Here is a 17,478-nt window from a genome sequence, read left to right on the forward strand (position 1 = left end):
GCCCCATAAGAGACCACAAGATGCTAAGGGGCAGCTCATGGGACAGCCGCGCTGCTTTGGGGACATCAACGAGAGCATGTTGTCTGAGCAGATGTTGTAGTCCAGAAATTGAGAGAAGAAAGAAACCCAAGGCACAAGCTTGCAGAATGAGCATCCATCAGCAACAATTACTCTGTGGCTTTTGCAATGTGGTTCGAAAGCTGGAGGAACAACTCTGCCAACTCACACGACAACTCCCAGTACCTGTCTCAAGTGCTTCTGCAACTGCTGACAGGTAAATGATGGACTCCCACAAAATCAGGTGAATTTTTCACCCCAAGCCCATTTCTGTTTGAAGGAGAATGTTTTATCATTCATTCTGTTTTTTCTGTGTGTGTTTTAGGTGTTATTTTAGCCTTTCCAGGGCAGGCAAATTTTTCAATAGTGTCTGAGATAATTTCCTAAAATCCTTGAGTAGTGGTTTAGATGCATAGAGGTTCTTTTATCCCTTAATTAATGTTGAAGCTTTTCATATACTAGATCTTGATATCCACATCTCTCCACTGGACCACCACTGCAAGCTTGCTGGAGCCTGTCATCAAAGCCTGACATCTGGGCTTGCTCCGAAATGATGAGGTGGGTCTCTTTGCTGGGTACTTCTCTGTGTACAATGCAGCAGCCCAGCACAGTGACTAATGCCTTGCTTGCACCACCAGAGTTCTGCTGGTAATTTAATTAAAATTGCTATATCCCTTACATGCGCTTATGTTAATTTGGTTTCTGTTAATCAAACTCTGAATTCATGCTAGTCAAGTTTTATACTTTCCCCAAATGGCACAAGTCCTCTATTGACATCTGGCTGCATTTTGGCAACTTAATATAGACATCATGACTGCTCTGTAATTAAGAGAGCAATGTATGCTACAGGCTGCACCTGGCTGACAAAACCATCAACAAAAGAAGTAGTTATGGCAAAGTCTATGCAGATACAGAAAACCTATGTGACCTCCTACACCCACTGCTATTATTCAGACTGGAGGTCATGTCATATAGAACACCTATGGCCACCTGCTACTAGCTCAGGTAACCTTATTTCTTTAGAAAATAGTGTGGGAATAGGGTGGGATAAAGAAACGCTTTGGGAACATGGTTGCGAGGCATCCTGAGGAGAAGTGGTGGTACCCTAGGGTGCAGATGCTGCTCACAGGGGACTGGGGACAGTGCAATGTAGACCTGGTGTGCTGACTTGTAGCAAACTTTACCAGAATGTGGCCTGGCACTTCCAAAATTTGCTGTGAGGAATTTGAAAAAAGGAAACAAGGGTGTTGTAACTTCTCAGAGATTGCACTGCAGTTGTCGCTAGTTATGCAAGCAAATGAATAAGAGAACTGCTATAGGCTAGAAATTTCCAGAATTATACATTTTGTGGTGCAATGATTGTCTATTACATTTGCTGTGTATTACTGCTAACTGGCTCAGTAGCTGCTGTTCGGGTGAACATGGGAAGGTAGCTTTGGGAAAAAGAGGCACAGGAGACTTTAATGATAGTGGTGCAAAACTGTGGGATCTCAAGATTTAGGGCTGTTAACAGGATTTAGACCAAGCCACCTATTCCAGACCATTCGTTGAGATTCTCATCTCTTTACTCTGCTTAAAATATCCCAGTTGAGGGAAAAGGAGCAGTTCCTGCACTTGTAAAGGTGTTTTCAGACCCTCAGCAAAAGCACAGGCTCTGTAAACAGAGCACATTGGCACCTGCCTCCCGTTTTCTCATCTTGGCACAGCCCAAGAACAAAGTTACATCTTAAAAGCTGGCTTAGAGAAAAGGAAGCCTGGCCTATGTATTTTGTCATGACTTTTTAGATTTCTTTAGAACAAAAGAAGCATAAGGCTAAGGCCAAAACGGCTTCCAGTTGCAAACATACAGCTTGCAGGTGTGGGCAGAGTTTAGCCTAAAATAACTGGAGTCAAAAGAAAGAAAAAGCAGCTTAAAAATGTGATGTCAGCAGGAGAAAATAGACTCTGGGGGGCACTGGTTTTCTAAAGCCTTGTTCTGTAATCAACACAGCTCATTACTGTAGCTGCGCGTGATGTTGCAAATGGCATTTGGATGAATGCATTTTGTCTTTCCACCATGCTCGCTAGTTAACAAATTGTCTGCCCAAATTGCTGAACCATGCATATTGTGTGTCGAAGAAGAGGAGAGCGGCAGATTCCCTTTGTCAGAGTGGACTGCCTGTGCCAAACTCGCAGGCAGTGATTTTCAACCTTCTGTTTAGACTCGTACAAATTTTCCTATGGAGATTCAGGACATTGTATAGACGCCTCTTCCCCCTGCAGCGATAATCATATTGCTTTCCTTTCCCTCACGGTCTACAGCGTACATCACTGAGGTCTGCAAACCACATTTTGGAAATCAGACTCGCAAGCAATTTTCTGTACTTACAGTTTCGCTTCATTCTTTTTTAAAAAAGTCACTTTCTCATAATATCTCAGTTCAGTCCTTAAATAGCACTGATATAACTATTGCAGTGCATGGGACAATCCATCCTGCAATCCAGGTTGCAGAAGGAAGTGACCATATATTTGAGATCAGGCAGCAGCGTGTGACCACACATCACATTGCAAAGCACATCACAAGTTCTGGCTCCCTTCCGAATTCACTTCTTTCCTGTAACAAGTGTTTCAAAATGTCGAGGATTAAAAAGATATTGTAAGCTGTGAGTTGTTACATAGGCCCTGTTTTGAGGCTGAGGATGCAGTCCTCACTGACACTACACTATGCCTTCTAGAGATAAAAAAGGTTATGAGCCAATTTTGCCCCATTCTGATCGTGGACTTCCCAGTGTAATGCTGCCTGTCTTAGAGCAGTCATTACAGCTATAAATTAGGACAATCAGGAGTTAGATTACTGCATAATTTTCCCATACTTTTCAACTGTTCAGCTGTATTCACTGTTCCCTCTGTTGGGGTTGTTAGGGGAAATTAAAAGAGTCCCATATCGCTTCTTACATTTGGAAAATTCCCCTTAACTGGCTGTTGTGTCTCCTCTGTGCCATCCAGCAGCACAGAGGGGTCAAGGAGACATACCTGATGACCTCTCCTCTCCATGCCACCAAACATAAAACATTCAAATTAATATATTAGTTTCTATCGGATAATAAAGTTTCACATGTATCAATTTCTATGACATGTGAATGTGACTGGAAAAGTCCTATCACACACTTTCCAGCAGGTTAGTATAGTTAGTACTGTATACAGCAATAATATAAATATTTCTATAGTTAGTACTATACTATAGTATAGTTATAATTGTTATAGTCCAGTTAGTCAGGGGAAAGTTGAGAGTGATGAGAAAGGAACTTTTCCGGGCAGATGAGGAAATAGGCAGGACAAGATGAGCAAGAAAAAAGCCTAATATTTCTTTCCCCACCCTAGACATATGTATATAAATAGTGAGAGAGTGATTTCCCCTGCTTGCTGGCTACCTCTCACTAGCTGCATCTCTCTGGGACCAGGCACCATCCCTTCAAGATGTGGGCAAAGGTACTGTCTTGTTTCTTTGCACTGTAAAGACTTTTCTGTTTAAGCTTTTGTACCTTCACTCTATATGTTTCAGTAGGAGTATATCACACCATGGGATATGTGGTTCACCTGCTCTAAATGACTTTGTGTTCCTCAAGATAATCTTCATGCTTTAGTACAAAGCTAAGTGAGAACTTGTCTGAAACAACAGGTACATTTCTGGTTACCATTGGCAGAAAAGAGAAATTTGATGTGTACAGCACAATGAAAAGCTACTAGCATAGTAGGTGTGAGTCTGTATTATAAAGGAGAGAGCAGCACAGTTTTGTTTATTTAACTTAGCAAAATGAAGGCCAAGAGGAAATATCATCACTCTGCACGGATATGTACAGGGGATTTGTTGTGGTTTATACAGTTGCTCTATCACCTGATGCCTCCTCCTCCCCCTTCCTGGGAGGGGGATTGGGAAAAGGAAAGGAGATTTGTGGGTTGAAATATATATAAATTTAATTTAATAATAACTAATATTAATAACAGCAGTAATATAAAGTACACAGAGTAATACTCAGCCAATATTGTGGGGAGTAGACCTCAGGGATAGGATGGTAGACAAGTCCCTCTTGAGATGTCAGCCATGGGAGGAAGAAGGAAGGAGATGGGAGAAGGGCTGTCACCAGCAAAACCCCCAATTTATAGTGAATGTGACATTTATGGTGTGGATTAGTACTAATTGGTCAGCCTGGAGTCAATTACCCTGGGTTCCTGCTTCCCCCAGCCTCTGCACAGATTTATCTCAAGACCGCTGAAGGCCTTGAGCATCACCCAGCATTACCTGCAACCTGTAACAAAGTCTTATCACTTTGTTCCCATGAAACAAATTGTTGTATTCCTTACAAAAATCACAGTTTCCTCAACAGAAACTGACTCTAAAATTCTGTCCCAGTAAACCAGGACAGTATTAGCGGAAGGGTAAGGGTGAGGGGAAATGGAAGGAGACAATTTCCAGAGAGAGAAGCACTATATTCAGCAATGCCAGTATAAAAAAGCAAGCGTGTGTATAGACTGGTTGTAAATAATATATACTTGTACTGGGGGAAATTTCTAATAGTCAGAGAAGGGAAGTTCTAGGTTAGTTTCTAGAAGGGAATTTCTAGATTAGTTTCTAAAAGGGATATTAACAGCAGCTAACAGCTCCAGCCAAGAAGCAGGCTGAATTTACATATTGGGTCAATGCTCAATAGAAAATTAAAAAAAAAAGGAAAAAAAGAAAAAAAAAGAAATATAATTCCCGGGTCAGCAGAAGCCAGGAAGGAGCCATTGCATTTCAAAGAGGTGAGATCTTGTCTTGTAGAAAAGCTGAGAGTCCAGGTGAACATGAATTCAATGGGAGCTGGAAGCTAGGAACAACAAGTGCAAGGTAGGGCTGCCAGGTCCTGTTTCCCACTGACCTCCAAGCTCAGCCAGATTTGGAATAGTGATTCTGCTACTCAGGGAGATTAAATCTTGCCTCCTTGTGTGGCAGTGACCTCACTGGATTGAAATGCCACTTTCCCACTGATTTCAATAGCAAGAACAAGGTGTTATGGAAAGAAATGGGGTTTTTTCTATTTGTTTTATATATATGTGTGTGGATATAGAGATAGAGATAGATGATGTAGATGTAGATGTAGATGTAGATGTAGATGTAGATATAGATATAGATATAGATATAGATATAGATATAGATATAGATATAGATATAGATAATCTTGCAAAGTTACATCACCTCAAAGACTCAAGGGAGCAAGCAGCAGAAATACAGAACAGACAAGGACATGATGAAAGTGTAAATAAAATACAAATGACACCGTGGCATTTCTGGGAATAAAAAGAGGAAGAATTCAAACTTTAGTTTTGCTGATGTAATTCATGTAAGCAGGGCAGGGCAACAGAAATGGTCAGCATGCTAAGCAGTAGCCTGAAACTGAAAGCAAATTAAAAAAAGAAGAAATAAAAAAAAAAAAGTGTTTTCTTTAAATAAAGAGAACAATCTACTTTTTTTTTCTCCCAGACAATTACAGGAAATTTTGCCAATGTGATTCATGGTTTGAATGCAAATCACTTGACAGATCAAGTCATTCAGAGAAGCAAGCGAATGATTCTGGATACTCTTGGAGTGGGGCTACTGGGTACAGGCACCGAGGTCTGCCACAAAGTGACGCAGTACAGCAAGGTAAGGTGTCTAGGATTCAGTAGCATACTCTAAGGTTTAGCTTTAAGAAAAGCAAGGGAAAATTTGGGCTATAAGGGGAAAGTTTGTCATGGCGAAATTCTTTTAGGGGTGGAAAGAGAGACATAATGTTCTTCCCACTGGAGACAGGGAAACTTCATTGCTCAATTTACTTTTAACTCTGGATGGGCAAAAGGCTGTGTAACAGACTGTATGCTAAGCCCCACCACTGCAAACACAGTTAATTAAAAATCTCTTTCTTTCAACTATGAGATTTTATTAAAACGTCATCAAAGCAAACACAACAATCACTTATCACCAGACTTTCAAATATAAGGAACTGTTAAAGGAATAGAGACTTAGCAGTGAGTTACTTCCAGTCCATAAAGCATGATTGCTGTTCGAGGTACATTGGTCATATTTCTCCTCCTGTCTTGCTCTCCTTAAACTAGAGGAGCACTTTACCCTGAGGAGAAGCCTTCCCAACACAGGAGTGCATCAGTGAGGAGTTTAGCCCCCTGTTTTACTGGCCAGACCTGCCTAGTTCGACTCAGGCTCCAGAGGTCTGTGTGCCAGTAAGTCTCTTCACACGGAGATCCCCCCTTCCCAAACCATGGTAGTTTATGACCTTTTATTTCATTCCCTAAAGATCTCTTCATTGGTTAAAAGATCTGCACAGTAAAGGGGAAGGAGCAGCACCCTTTGAGCATGGGGATATCAGCACCAGGAGGCCATATATATGATCATAGAATTATAGACTGTATTGGGTTGGAAGGTACCCAGCAGGGACAATTTTACCGGATCAGGTTGCTCAGAGCCCCATCAAGCCTGACCTTGACTATCTCCAGGGATAGGGCCTCCACCACCTCTCTGGGCAACCTGTTCCAGTGATCTACCACCCTCATATTGAAAAACTTTTTCCAAATATCCAACCTAAATCTACCCTTTCCTAGTTTAAAACCATTACCCCTTGTCCTGTCGCTACATGCCCTAGTATGTAGCTCTTCCCCATATTTCTTATAGGCACCTTTCATGTATTGGAAGGTGGCTGTAAGGTCCCCCCAGAGCCTTCTCTCTTCCAGGCTGAACAACTCCAACTTTCTCAGCCTGTCTTTGTAGGAGAGGTGCTCCAGCCCATTGATCATCTTTGTGGCCCTCCTCTGGACCCACTCCATATATTATATATCATTTACTCAGGTTCTTACTAAAATGCTGAAAACCAGAACCTTTAACTGTAGATTTTCCACAAGATGATGACAGTCCTGAGGGAATTGCCTATGGGCGGTAAGAAGGGACGTCAATGGCCAGAGGTTGTGTGAAGGTACTGCATGGCCAGGTGGATGGTGTTGCTCTGCTCCCTGAGGTCTGTTTGGGTGCAAAGGGACATAAACCAGCAGGAAGCAGAGTTTCTTTTCATACTTTCTGGAAGAACAGTATTTTTCTCATGAAAGGGAACAACTGGGTCCCAAGAGGGTATGTTCTGATCTCAGTTACATCAGATATACGGCGCACATTTATCCTTAGGTTCAGGGCTTTGAATTAATTGATGTCAATTTGTTTCAGATCTACAGCTCAGATGTATCCAGCACCATCTGGGGCCACTTGGATTTCCGATTGCCGCCTCTGTATGCAGCTTTTGTGAATGGAGTGGCTGTAAGGGATGCTCTTTTATTTGCTCTTAAATCACACTAATTGATTCCTTTCTTGGTCTAGAGAGAACAGAATGCTCCTAAAATCTTAATTTACTTTACTCTTGTGCCTGAAGCCTGCTACAAAACTTTCCTAGACTGTTCTCCTTATGTGCTTCAACTTTCTTCCAATGAGACCAGACTCAAAGTATAATATATATCTGATCCAACTCAACAGCGTCCCTTACCTTTAATGTGGGACTTGGGGACATTACAACCTTGCTACAGCCACATTACAGACACATACTCTATCTCTCACTGATTTCACTGGGATCCAAATTTCGCCTCAACTGGCAAAGTATAGAAAAGTACAGAAAAACACAAATACAGATAGATGCACATATACATACACGCATATTTATATGACAAGGCAATTTAATCTTCAGTCATGCAGTCTGCAGAAGCCAATTATATATTTTGGGCACGTACTTTGTCAGTAAAGCAATAACTGACTCCTCAGACATTTGTCTAAATTCAGATTTAGGCTGAAACCATTTGAAATTGAAAGATGCACCAGAGGTGGAGTATACAAATTTGGCAATTATGCAAAATGAGGAAAGGTGACCAAGCAAGGAAATGGTAATATTAAGCCTGTCTAAATTAGTGTGACAAGATCAGAAGTCAAATTTGACACCTCATTTCCAATGTAGAAAAAATTACCTTGGAAATGAGATCTGGTACCTCTCAGCTCCAAGCAGCCCATGTGATATTCAAATCTGGCTGTCAGCATGTACACGATCATTTCAGTTTACAACTTGGTCACAGTTCAATTCCAAGTGCTTATTGAAGATGCCAGGAAAGTGGATTAATGGGTATTGGGCACAACTTTCCTTATCCTGCACTGCAGGGCATCTTCCCAGCTGGCATCCAAGTTCCTCAAGGCAGGGACTGGGATTTCTTCAGTCTGTTCAACAAGACAGTCCTCAGAAGTGCATAGTCCCAGTATTAGGGGGCAAGACCTGAGTGGGAACAGTCTACCACCAGAACAGCAGTGGTATGCCATGCTGGAAACGCTCCAAATCTTCCAGAGCAGCAGGACTTTGGGAATGGGAAAGAGCAGGCACCTCTCTGGATACTCTCAAGGGCTCATCACAGTTTTAGGACTGTAGCTTTCTCCTACTCCCAGCAATCCCAGAGAGCCTGCTTCCTCATGTGACAGGTATTGTCTTGATGTGCTGAAAATTCAGGCTAAATCTGATGTGCATTTGCAGGCTTGTGGCTGTTGCCATGTGGATAGTTGTACTGGAAAAATTGTTTTGATGCAACTTTCCATTAGTAGGATGGATTTGATTGCTACAGCTTTAATGGTGTGAGCCCTAATGCCAGCACCAGTTGCAGCATCTGGGAAGTAATTTCATTATGTTTATATTCCCTTTTGGGGAAGTGAAAACTCACCGTTCACATAGTGGACCTAGAACTTCTGCTTTAATCATATCAGTCTAATTAAAGCAGCAAAAGCCTACTGTAGGAAAGATGATGTATTGTCATACTGTTCTAGACTGGTGCAACTTGAATTAGAATTATTACTTCTTTGAGGCAAGATTTGTATTGCATTGCCACTTTTCACAGAGCCACGTTGGGAGTAAAGATCTTAAAAGAAAGACTTCTGAAGTTTTGCTTTTTAAGGAAAATCTAGTTCTTCAGTCCTTTTTTATACCACCTACAGTAGTTTATTTGACTGAGACAATCTTGCCAAGCTCTAGTTTATTTATGATGACAAGTTGAGGTTTCTCTTTCCATCAGGTGCACTCAATGGATTTTGATGACACCTGGCATCCAGCCACACACCCATCCGGGGCTGTGCTCCCTGCCGTGATTGCCCTCTCAGAGGCCTTTCCTCAGAAGAAGAAAACCTCAGGTCTTGATCTGCTCTTAGCTTTCAATGTGGGAATTGAGGTGCAAGGCAGACTGCTGCGCTTCTCCAGTGAAGCCAGGAACATTCCCAAAAGGTACACAGAAGTGGTTCAAGTAGAAAGTTGAGTGGAAGGAGGGGGTTTTTTTCAGTGTTAATAGACTTAATTAAATATCAGTTAAAATACAAATGGCACAGTTAATCATATTTTCTGTTAGTTGTCTGGAAATTTTGGAGAGGTTCATCTTAGACAGGAATACAGTTACCTGACTCTTTACGGCTTAACCAACAGGTTTCTTTTTGGGACCATCAATCCGTTTAGAAGAAGGAGGTGATTATCTCCATATTCATTAAAAACAGCAGCAAAAGGGCAAAGTTTAACAGGACAGGTCTCAGGTTTTCATGAATACATATAGAACATGCCTCACCTGAAAACAGTGGCTTCCTCTCAGCAGAATGGAGTCACCAGTGCTGGGCTCAGAGCGGAGTGCTTAGGGCAAAGCCTTTAAGGGTGGGATGGACTAGATGTCTTGCTATTTTCTCTGTGTTCCTTTCACCAGTTCTGTGAAACTGGTTCAGAATATCAAAACTCGCCTCCCCCTGTGTGTATAATTTATAGAGGACTATAAATTAATTAAAGATAATTTATAGATTAACATAAACTGTCATGCTTTTGCCGTTATTCTGTTCAATGTGCCTTGAACCACTAGCATTTCTAACATTTCAATTGCTGAGAATGAGTAGCTGAGGAAGCTGGGGTTGTTTAGTTTGGAGAAGAGGAGACTGAAGGGAGACCTTATTGCCCTCTACAACTCCCTGAAAGGAGGTTGTAGAGAGGTGGGTGCGGGTCTCTTCTTCCATGTAGCTAATGATAGGACAAGAGGTAATGGCTTCAAGTTGTGCCAGGGGAGGTTTAGATTGGATATTAGGAAAAATTTCTTTACTGAAAGAGTGGTCAAACACTGTAACAGGCTGCCCAGGGAGGTGATGGAGTCACCATCCCTGGAGTTGTTCAAGAAGTGCATGGATGTGGCACTTCAGAACATGTTTTAGTGGGAATGGTGGTACTGATGGTTGGACTTGATGATCTCAGATGTCTCTTCCAACTTTAACGATTCTGTGATTCTGGGGAGGACCTATTTTAAGCGGTACTATTCCAGTTTAACTTGATCCTGGGAAAAAGCAAAAACTTTTTCCATCAAGGCCATGCTTGAATGCTGAATGTATGTTTCTTTATGATCCAGCTCACCTTCCACAGCAGCAAAAGGAAATTAGAACTTGTGTATATGGTGAATTCAGATGGTTTTTTGAAATATAGTAATGGAGAGATTTTTTTTTCTCAGGTTTCACCCACCAACTGTGGTTGGTACGATGGGGAGTGCAGCAGCTTGTGCTAAACTGCTAGCTCTTGACAGGCTGAAATGTAAAAATGCCTTGGCTATTGCTGCCTCTTATGCAGGTGCCCCACTGGCTAATGCAGCAACCCAAACTAAGCCCCTCCATGTTGGCAATGCTGCCAAGCACGGACTGGAAGCAGCCTGCTTAGCATCACAGGGCCTTCAAGGAAACAAACAGATCTTGGACATGGAGTCGGGAATAGGTGCCTTTTACACAGATTACAACCCACAGACTCTGCCAACCTTGCAGTCCTATCCCTGGCTGTTGGATCAGCAAGACGTGGCCATCAAACGCTTTCCTGCTCATCTTGGAACGCACTGGGTGGCTGATGCAGCATGTTCTGTTAGGAGGAAGCTTGTTGAGAGCAGTGACAACTTTCTCCCCCTTGATAAAATTGAGAAAGTCATTCTCAAAGTCCCAGAGGTCAAATATGTGAACAGACCCAGCCCCACCTCAGAGCACGAAGCTCGACACTCCTTTCAGTTTGTGGCATGCTCTGCTTTGCTGGATGGCAGCATGTCAGTCCAGTCCTTTGCCAGTGCGAATGTTCACCGGCCAGCCTTGCGGGAGCTTCTCCACAAAACGCAGCTGGAGCACCCTCCTGACAACACACCCAGCTTCGAGAGCCTTTACTGCGAAGTGAGCATCACGCTTCGGGACGGCAGCACCATCAGCGACCGCTGCGACACATTCTACGGGCACTGGAGGAAACCTCTGAAAAAGGAGGATTTGGAGAAAAAGTTTCAATCCAATGCCTCCAGTGTCCTGCCTGCAGAAGCCATAGAAGGCATCCTAGAGTCTGTGTACAACCTGGAAAACATAGAGGACTGCTCAGTACTGAGTAGATTTTTATCAGGACAGGCAGTTAGAGTGCTTTCGGAGAAGCTGTGCTTCATTTGAATGTCCCAACCAACAGCCAGATGCTGTTCACAAAGCAAACACAAAATTTAGGACAAACTCTTATTTAGTGACTCGAGTCCTTTTATATTGGACTCCTATAACAGAAGAGCCACGTTCCATCCAATATTGTGGGTTTTTTTAAGTAAATAATTTAGTGGTTACGTGCACAGCTCAGTCTGGCAGAACAGAAGATCCTCTGCTGGCACACCCGACTTCAATTATCTCTGTACCTCTAGAGGGACAGCACTGCTTGCGTGCGACACAAAAATTACCCTGCTCTTCTGCCAAAAAAAGTCTGCATGTTCTGCTTCTGCTAAATAACTTCATTAAGGAAATCCAAATTCTGGAGGAGTATGGAAATGCTGTCTCTGTGCGAAACACCACTGCAAGGACAAATAAAAGCCTTCATATATTAATTTCTGTAGATTTAGCTCTAAAGCCTCCTTGAAGAGGCCACTTGTTACGTCCGAGCTTTGATGTTTGAGCCAAAATAAACAGCACAGGAACAGAGTAACACTCGATACCTTGCGATACGTCAGGCTTGGCTGTCAAGAGTGGTCTTGCATTGACCAGGTAAACGTGAGTGCCCTTCCTGATCATGCCAGCTGCAGAGCAAGAGGGACAACTCAGCACTCATAGCAGTGGTATTTCCCAGTTCCACCTTTTGGCTGCTCTATGGTTTGTTCCTGCTGTATTCCCACTCCAGTTGCAAGGTGCTCACTCAGCAGGACACGATTAGCACTAATTAGCAAACACACGTTGAGATTACTTCAGGCACAGCAAAGCGCGGGCTGCAGTACCCTCGTCACGACTGACAGAGACCTGTGAGCATCAGAGCGCTCCATATGCCAAGACACTTAAGTGTCCACAGCGATAAGCAACTTGCCCTGATAATGAACTCTGGGAATGTTTAGTTCCTTCAGGAGTACAAAGCCTCGCCAGCTTGTGCTTCTGAGAGAGACTGACGGCCTTTGCTCACATTTGTAAGATTAAAGCACGTGTTATAACATATATAAACTGTACCTCCTTAGGGCACTAAAATGCTATGTATGAAAGAAAATCACAAAATAAAGCCAATTCATTTTACTAACTAAACTTCAAGTTATTTCATTTATTAATGCAAAATGTGTATTCTCTGCACATAATGTATTCATTTGTACTTAAGCCTCTGACTCCTGGTTTATAAAGTTCATTTACCTAGGGGCTCTGCAAAAATTGCAGAAGTTAATTTATACTTGCTTAAAGACTTGTAAGGGAAAGGAAAAGAAAAACAAAACCAACCAAATAACCACATTCCTTTATTTTTCCTTTCTGATTAGAAAGTAGAATTGAATTACTCACCTATACTGAAGGTATACGACTCATTTACAGCTATTTCATCTGTAATCATAGCTGGGTAACACCAAATGTCAATTACTGATAATCATCAGTGATGTGATAAAACCCCACTGGACCAGCAGAGTTCCTACATCATCTTATCAAGACTAAATATATTCAGATTAATGAGAAAAGGGGAAAAAATCTTCCCCCACCACCAACACAACCTTCAACACATGCTTTCTATTTTAAGAGAAAGAAATAGGATAAACTTAGTAATAACCATTTTAAAAAAAATCTGTGATATATCAAAAACAAACGGTAAAACCACAAATCAACCAAGATGTGTGAAGTTTAACAGTTGTGTGATTTTATTAATGCAATCAAAGCACGATAAACGCTTATCCTTAGCTAACTGATTTCCTTGCAGAAATCTGCATGCTTCCAGTCAGGCAAGTTTCAGGACTTCCTGTACCATTGTTCCAATTCCATCGAAGATTTCATGCAGAGGAGCCTTGCACATGAAAGCACAGGTAGTAACTATTTTATTGGCTTTATCCACATGGGATTCATTTACATTTTTGCAAACGTGCTTACATCCAAGCTCTGCTATAGCAGATGCTGTTTCAGCGTCGGGAAATCTGTAAATAAAGAGACTGTAATTAACAGGAAGAGCCATAAAGTTCTGCCAACATAACTTGAACGAGAGAAGTGCAATGACATTTCAGGTCTTCCATGGTGAATCTGCAGAGAGGTTTTTCTTCCCCCAGCAAGGATAAGGCAGGAGCACAGGCAATCCCTCAATACCGCTGCTGGTATGAAATTTCACTCAGGAGTTTTATCAGGAGTTGATCATCCTTGGAGCAGCACTGACTTCTGCCAGGCTCTGTTCTTATCTGCCTCCCCTAAACTGGCCTCAAACCACTACCACCAGGAAAACTTTCTAAAAAATCCCCGAACAGACAAAACCCCACAGATGTAATTTAAACAAACGCTCAAATTATCACAGGGTACCCAATTTCGGAATGGCAGCTGGCCAGATGCCTATCCTTCCTCTGCACATTTGCAACATGAACCATGGCCTTCAAAGATGCTGGGAAGCACATTCTGTATCTCACTTAATATGAACTGAAATCTACCACTTGAAATAAGTGAAAAATGTCACTAATAAGACACCTGAGGTTTACTGGCACCAGAGACCTCAGACTTCTGCGCAGAAGACTGGTCATTTCTTAATCCCAATTCCCACATAAATTATCTCCATCCATTTCCTTCTTACCTTCCATCTACGTCTTTATCTTGGCCGACTGTGACCTCGCAACCAGGAAAGACTTTAGCTGCCAGGACTGGCGATATACAGCACAGACCAATGGGCTTTTTAGCACTGTGGAAAGCTTGGAGTGTGGAGTTGACGTGCTCATTGACAGTACAGTTCTTGCCATCTACAGCCCAGGAGCACAGGTTCTTTGCTACACCAAAACCACCTAAAAAAACCCAACAAGCAAACAGAAAGCTGAAATGTAAGGTGTCTCCAAAAGCCATTAAATTCAGTACCAGAAAGAAGTTCTCCTCTTTTACAGTATGATCATGGCACACGTAGGACTGTTAAAATTACTACACTGAAAGCTTTCAGGACATGAAACATGATGGATTTTCAATATTAAAAGTTTAACTGCAGATTTTTTATACCACATAAGTTATGTAGGCCAGAAGGCTTCATCTTGCTTTAATGAGTAACAAATAAATAGGAAACCTCACATGCATTTGCTAGTGACTGGAAAAGCTGCAGCATCTGATATGCACCCCTTGATGAGCAAGAGAGGTATTAGAAGAAAGGCCAACAACAGTTAAAAGTAGAGAGAACAGCTCATGAGAGTAATGCAAACAGTGGTTTGACCCTCTACAGTAATTTCACTCTTAAGTTTTAGTTCAACACTTAAACATATACAGGAGAGCTTCTTTCCCCCCACTTAGAATTCTTTTGGGAGTTAAAAAGAAAAAAGAGGTTAACACAATAAACACAAAATGGATATTACATTAAAAGGAATCAATATCATTTGATATTCTGAGACATAACACTTATGAGTAACATAATTTCACATTAAAGAAAATGCTGAATCTGTCTTTCTACAAATTAGTTATAATAACCTTTTATTTGCATTTAAACCTCATTTAATTGTACAAGCACATTATATTTTACAGCATCTTCATTTGCTGTATTTATAACCATCAAAATGGCCAAAGTAAGAAAGTTATTAGTGAGTGTAACCACCCATTATATTTGATTCCTTATGGAATGTGCACATCATCAACTTTTCTACAATAAACAAACTGAAATTTCCACAAGTATTTCAATGGACGGCACCAAGAAGCTTTGCATTTTCAGTATTTTTCCTTTCATCCTTTTGCTCACTTTCAAGTGTTACCTGGTATCTCTGAGGTAAGATTTTAATTTTCAAACTGAATAGTGTTTATTTCCCTCTAAAACTTGTTTTTGCTATTACAGCAATCTCCCCCGAGCCTGGCTTGTAACAGCATGAAATTAACGTGGAAGCCCCTAACTCCCTGATCAGCCCTGATGTCACCCGCACATTTTAGTGCTAGAAGTGTTTCTCTGTGTAATACACGCACTCCCTCTGCTGGCCTTACAACAGAAGACAGCGTAACAACTTCAAAATTAACGCTTGGGCACAACCGTGAAGGCAATATTTAACAGTACTGTGAGTATTCTGGAAAGTGCTCTTCAGCAAGTCATAATAACCTCGTGATGCTTTGGCCTCCTCATTTCTGAAGTGCTTACGACTACCTCCATCTGAAAGGCAATTTTGTAGTCTATAAATAAAAAATTATCCATCAACATGTTTAGTATGACTTGATCAGCAGCAGACCAGATACGTAATTAAAACAAAATGTACTCACATCTGACAGGGAATTGAATCTATTTGGAAACCTGCTATTCTGCCCACAATTTCAGAGGCTCTAAAATTAAGGCCATGGACTTTCATACTCTGGTCAGTATTCTTGTCCACAAGTAGATACTGACGTTTTCACAGTCTTAAGAAAAAAGGAACAGTGTGATGTATAATTTAACAAAAGAACACTGGCATTTTAAATTAATGAACTATAAATTAATAAACTGAGGTGACTAACCAGCCCATGAGAGCTTGCTAAAACATTTTCTAACCCTCAAAAGAAAATAAATAAAAGAAAGAAAAAAACTTACATACCTCTCAAATTCACAAGTATAATTTATTCTCTAAATGGATTTAAAAAGTACCAGAGGCAAAGCAGTTATTTGCAATTGAAAAAACACAAATAACTGTCTTTTTTAAGTACCTACCAGGGAAAATGACCGCATCGAATTCACTAGCTTTCAGTTCAGCCAAATCCTGAATGTTTCCTCTTGCCAATCTGGCACTTTCAACTAACACATTTCTCTTCTCTTCTGTTGGACTTCCTTTCAGGTGATTGACTACATCCCTTTGCTCAATATTGGGGGCAAATATCTTCACCTAGAATACAGGGATGAAGCAATTTTATGAACGTAAACAGAACTCATACATTGGTCACAATAAAGATCATTTAATAAAAACAGGTTTTGTTCCTGAAGTCTCTTAACAAAGAAAATTACTTCACGGGACGGATCTGTCATACTAAATATCTAAAATGAAATGTGACATATTAGGATGGGTAAACCTGGCCATCCTCCCCATCCTAATCCTGTACCTTTTTGACAGGAGTGCATCCTTATGCCAAAGGATCAGCCAAAATTAAGCTGGCTGATTTTGCCAGAGACTGCCCTCCCTCTGCAGATAACCACAAGGACAAACAGAGCACCGCTATTTATACCAGCAGCCTGGCTGGACACACAGCCGAGTCTGCAGAAGGGCTGCTCGTAACTGTTACGAGATCAGAGTGCTAAAAGAGTTTTACAGAAAAACTTCAAAGATGAAGATGCAAATTTTACAAGCATTTCCAGCGCAGACACCAGAGGTTTTCACGTATCTGTTTTGATCCTCGCTTTGCAGACTTCTCAGCACTTGGCACTTCAGTTAATTTTAGAGGGGACAATTTTGAGAGGCTGTAGTTGTTGCCATCAGACACTTGAGCACGGCTACACACACAAAGTGAGCATCTTCCACCATATGAAGCCTGCATCTGATTGCTGACCCTGTCGGGCGGACATTCATGGCTTTGGGGATGGGGTAAAAACAGAAAGGAGGGGATAAGATAAAGAGGAAAGAAGGAATTTCCTTCTCTGGGGATATTCAAAATGTGCCTGGACGAGTTCCTATGGGGGGGTTGGACGAGGTGATCTCCAGAGGTCCCTTCCAGCCCCGACCTGTGAGAGAGGTTATGGCCGAATAGGCTTTGTAGCGGGCAGCGGTGAGGAAAAGACCACCGAGGAGCAGGAGAGGCTCCTAGCCCGCAAACAGCAGGAGCCACATGGCGGCCTCCCCTGGGCGCAGGGCTAAGCGGGGGGAAGGCCAAAGCGGGTGTCCTTCGGCTGCTGAGGGGCGCAAAGAGAGATACCTCCCCTCCTCAGGCAGTCTGTCACACTCAGCTCCATACACACGGCGAGGATCCCGCCTCCCTGCCGCCTCCCTACC

The 17,478-nt window shown here is 41.9% G+C and overlaps 2 protein-coding genes across 2 annotated transcripts in view; one reads left to right on the top strand and one right to left on the bottom strand.

Annotated features, from left to right (window-relative positions):
- The first annotated feature begins 355 nt into the window (after positions 1-355).
- On the top strand, positions 356-11,551 carry IRG1 (immunoresponsive 1 homolog (mouse)). Its single transcript, XM_010194208.1, has 6 exons — positions 356-360; positions 3,478-3,525; positions 5,555-5,716; positions 7,277-7,366; positions 9,145-9,350; positions 10,597-11,551. The coding sequence occupies exons 2-6, from the start codon at positions 3,514-3,516 to the stop codon at positions 11,549-11,551; spliced, it is 1,425 nt and encodes a 474-aa protein (XP_010192510.1). The 5' UTR covers positions 356-360; positions 3,478-3,513.
- A 1,665-nt stretch (positions 11,552-13,216) lies between these two features.
- Positions 13,217-17,478, bottom strand: part of LOC104548242 (ES1 protein homolog, mitochondrial-like) — a 4,352-nt gene continuing 90 nt past the window's right edge. Inside the window, exons 2-4 of the mRNA XM_010194209.1 lie at positions 16,209-16,380; positions 14,148-14,352; positions 13,217-13,509 (exon numbers count right to left, since the gene is read on the bottom strand). Coding sequence (XP_010192511.1) covers positions 13,317-13,509; positions 14,148-14,352; positions 16,209-16,380 — 570 coding nt within the window. The 3' untranslated portion in view covers positions 13,217-13,316. The remainder of the gene's footprint in view (positions 13,510-14,147; positions 14,353-16,208; positions 16,381-17,478) is intronic.

The sequence above is a fragment of the Mesitornis unicolor genome, unplaced genomic scaffold (assembly GCF_000695765.1).
Source record: "Mesitornis unicolor isolate BGI_N332 unplaced genomic scaffold, ASM69576v1 scaffold1541, whole genome shotgun sequence".
Taxonomy (NCBI): Eukaryota; Metazoa; Chordata; class Aves; order Mesitornithiformes; family Mesitornithidae; genus Mesitornis; species Mesitornis unicolor.

Bases quoted from the DNA above. Each gene is read 5' to 3' on its own strand.
- IRG1 (XM_010194208.1), top strand. The intron at 5,717-7,276 runs GTAAGGTGTCTA...AATTTGTTTCAG, and splicing joins AAGTGACGCAGTACAGCAAG to ATCTACAGCTCAGATGTATC. The intron at 9,351-10,596 runs GTACACAGAAGT...TTTTTTTCTCAG, and splicing joins GCCAGGAACATTCCCAAAAG to GTTTCACCCACCAACTGTGG.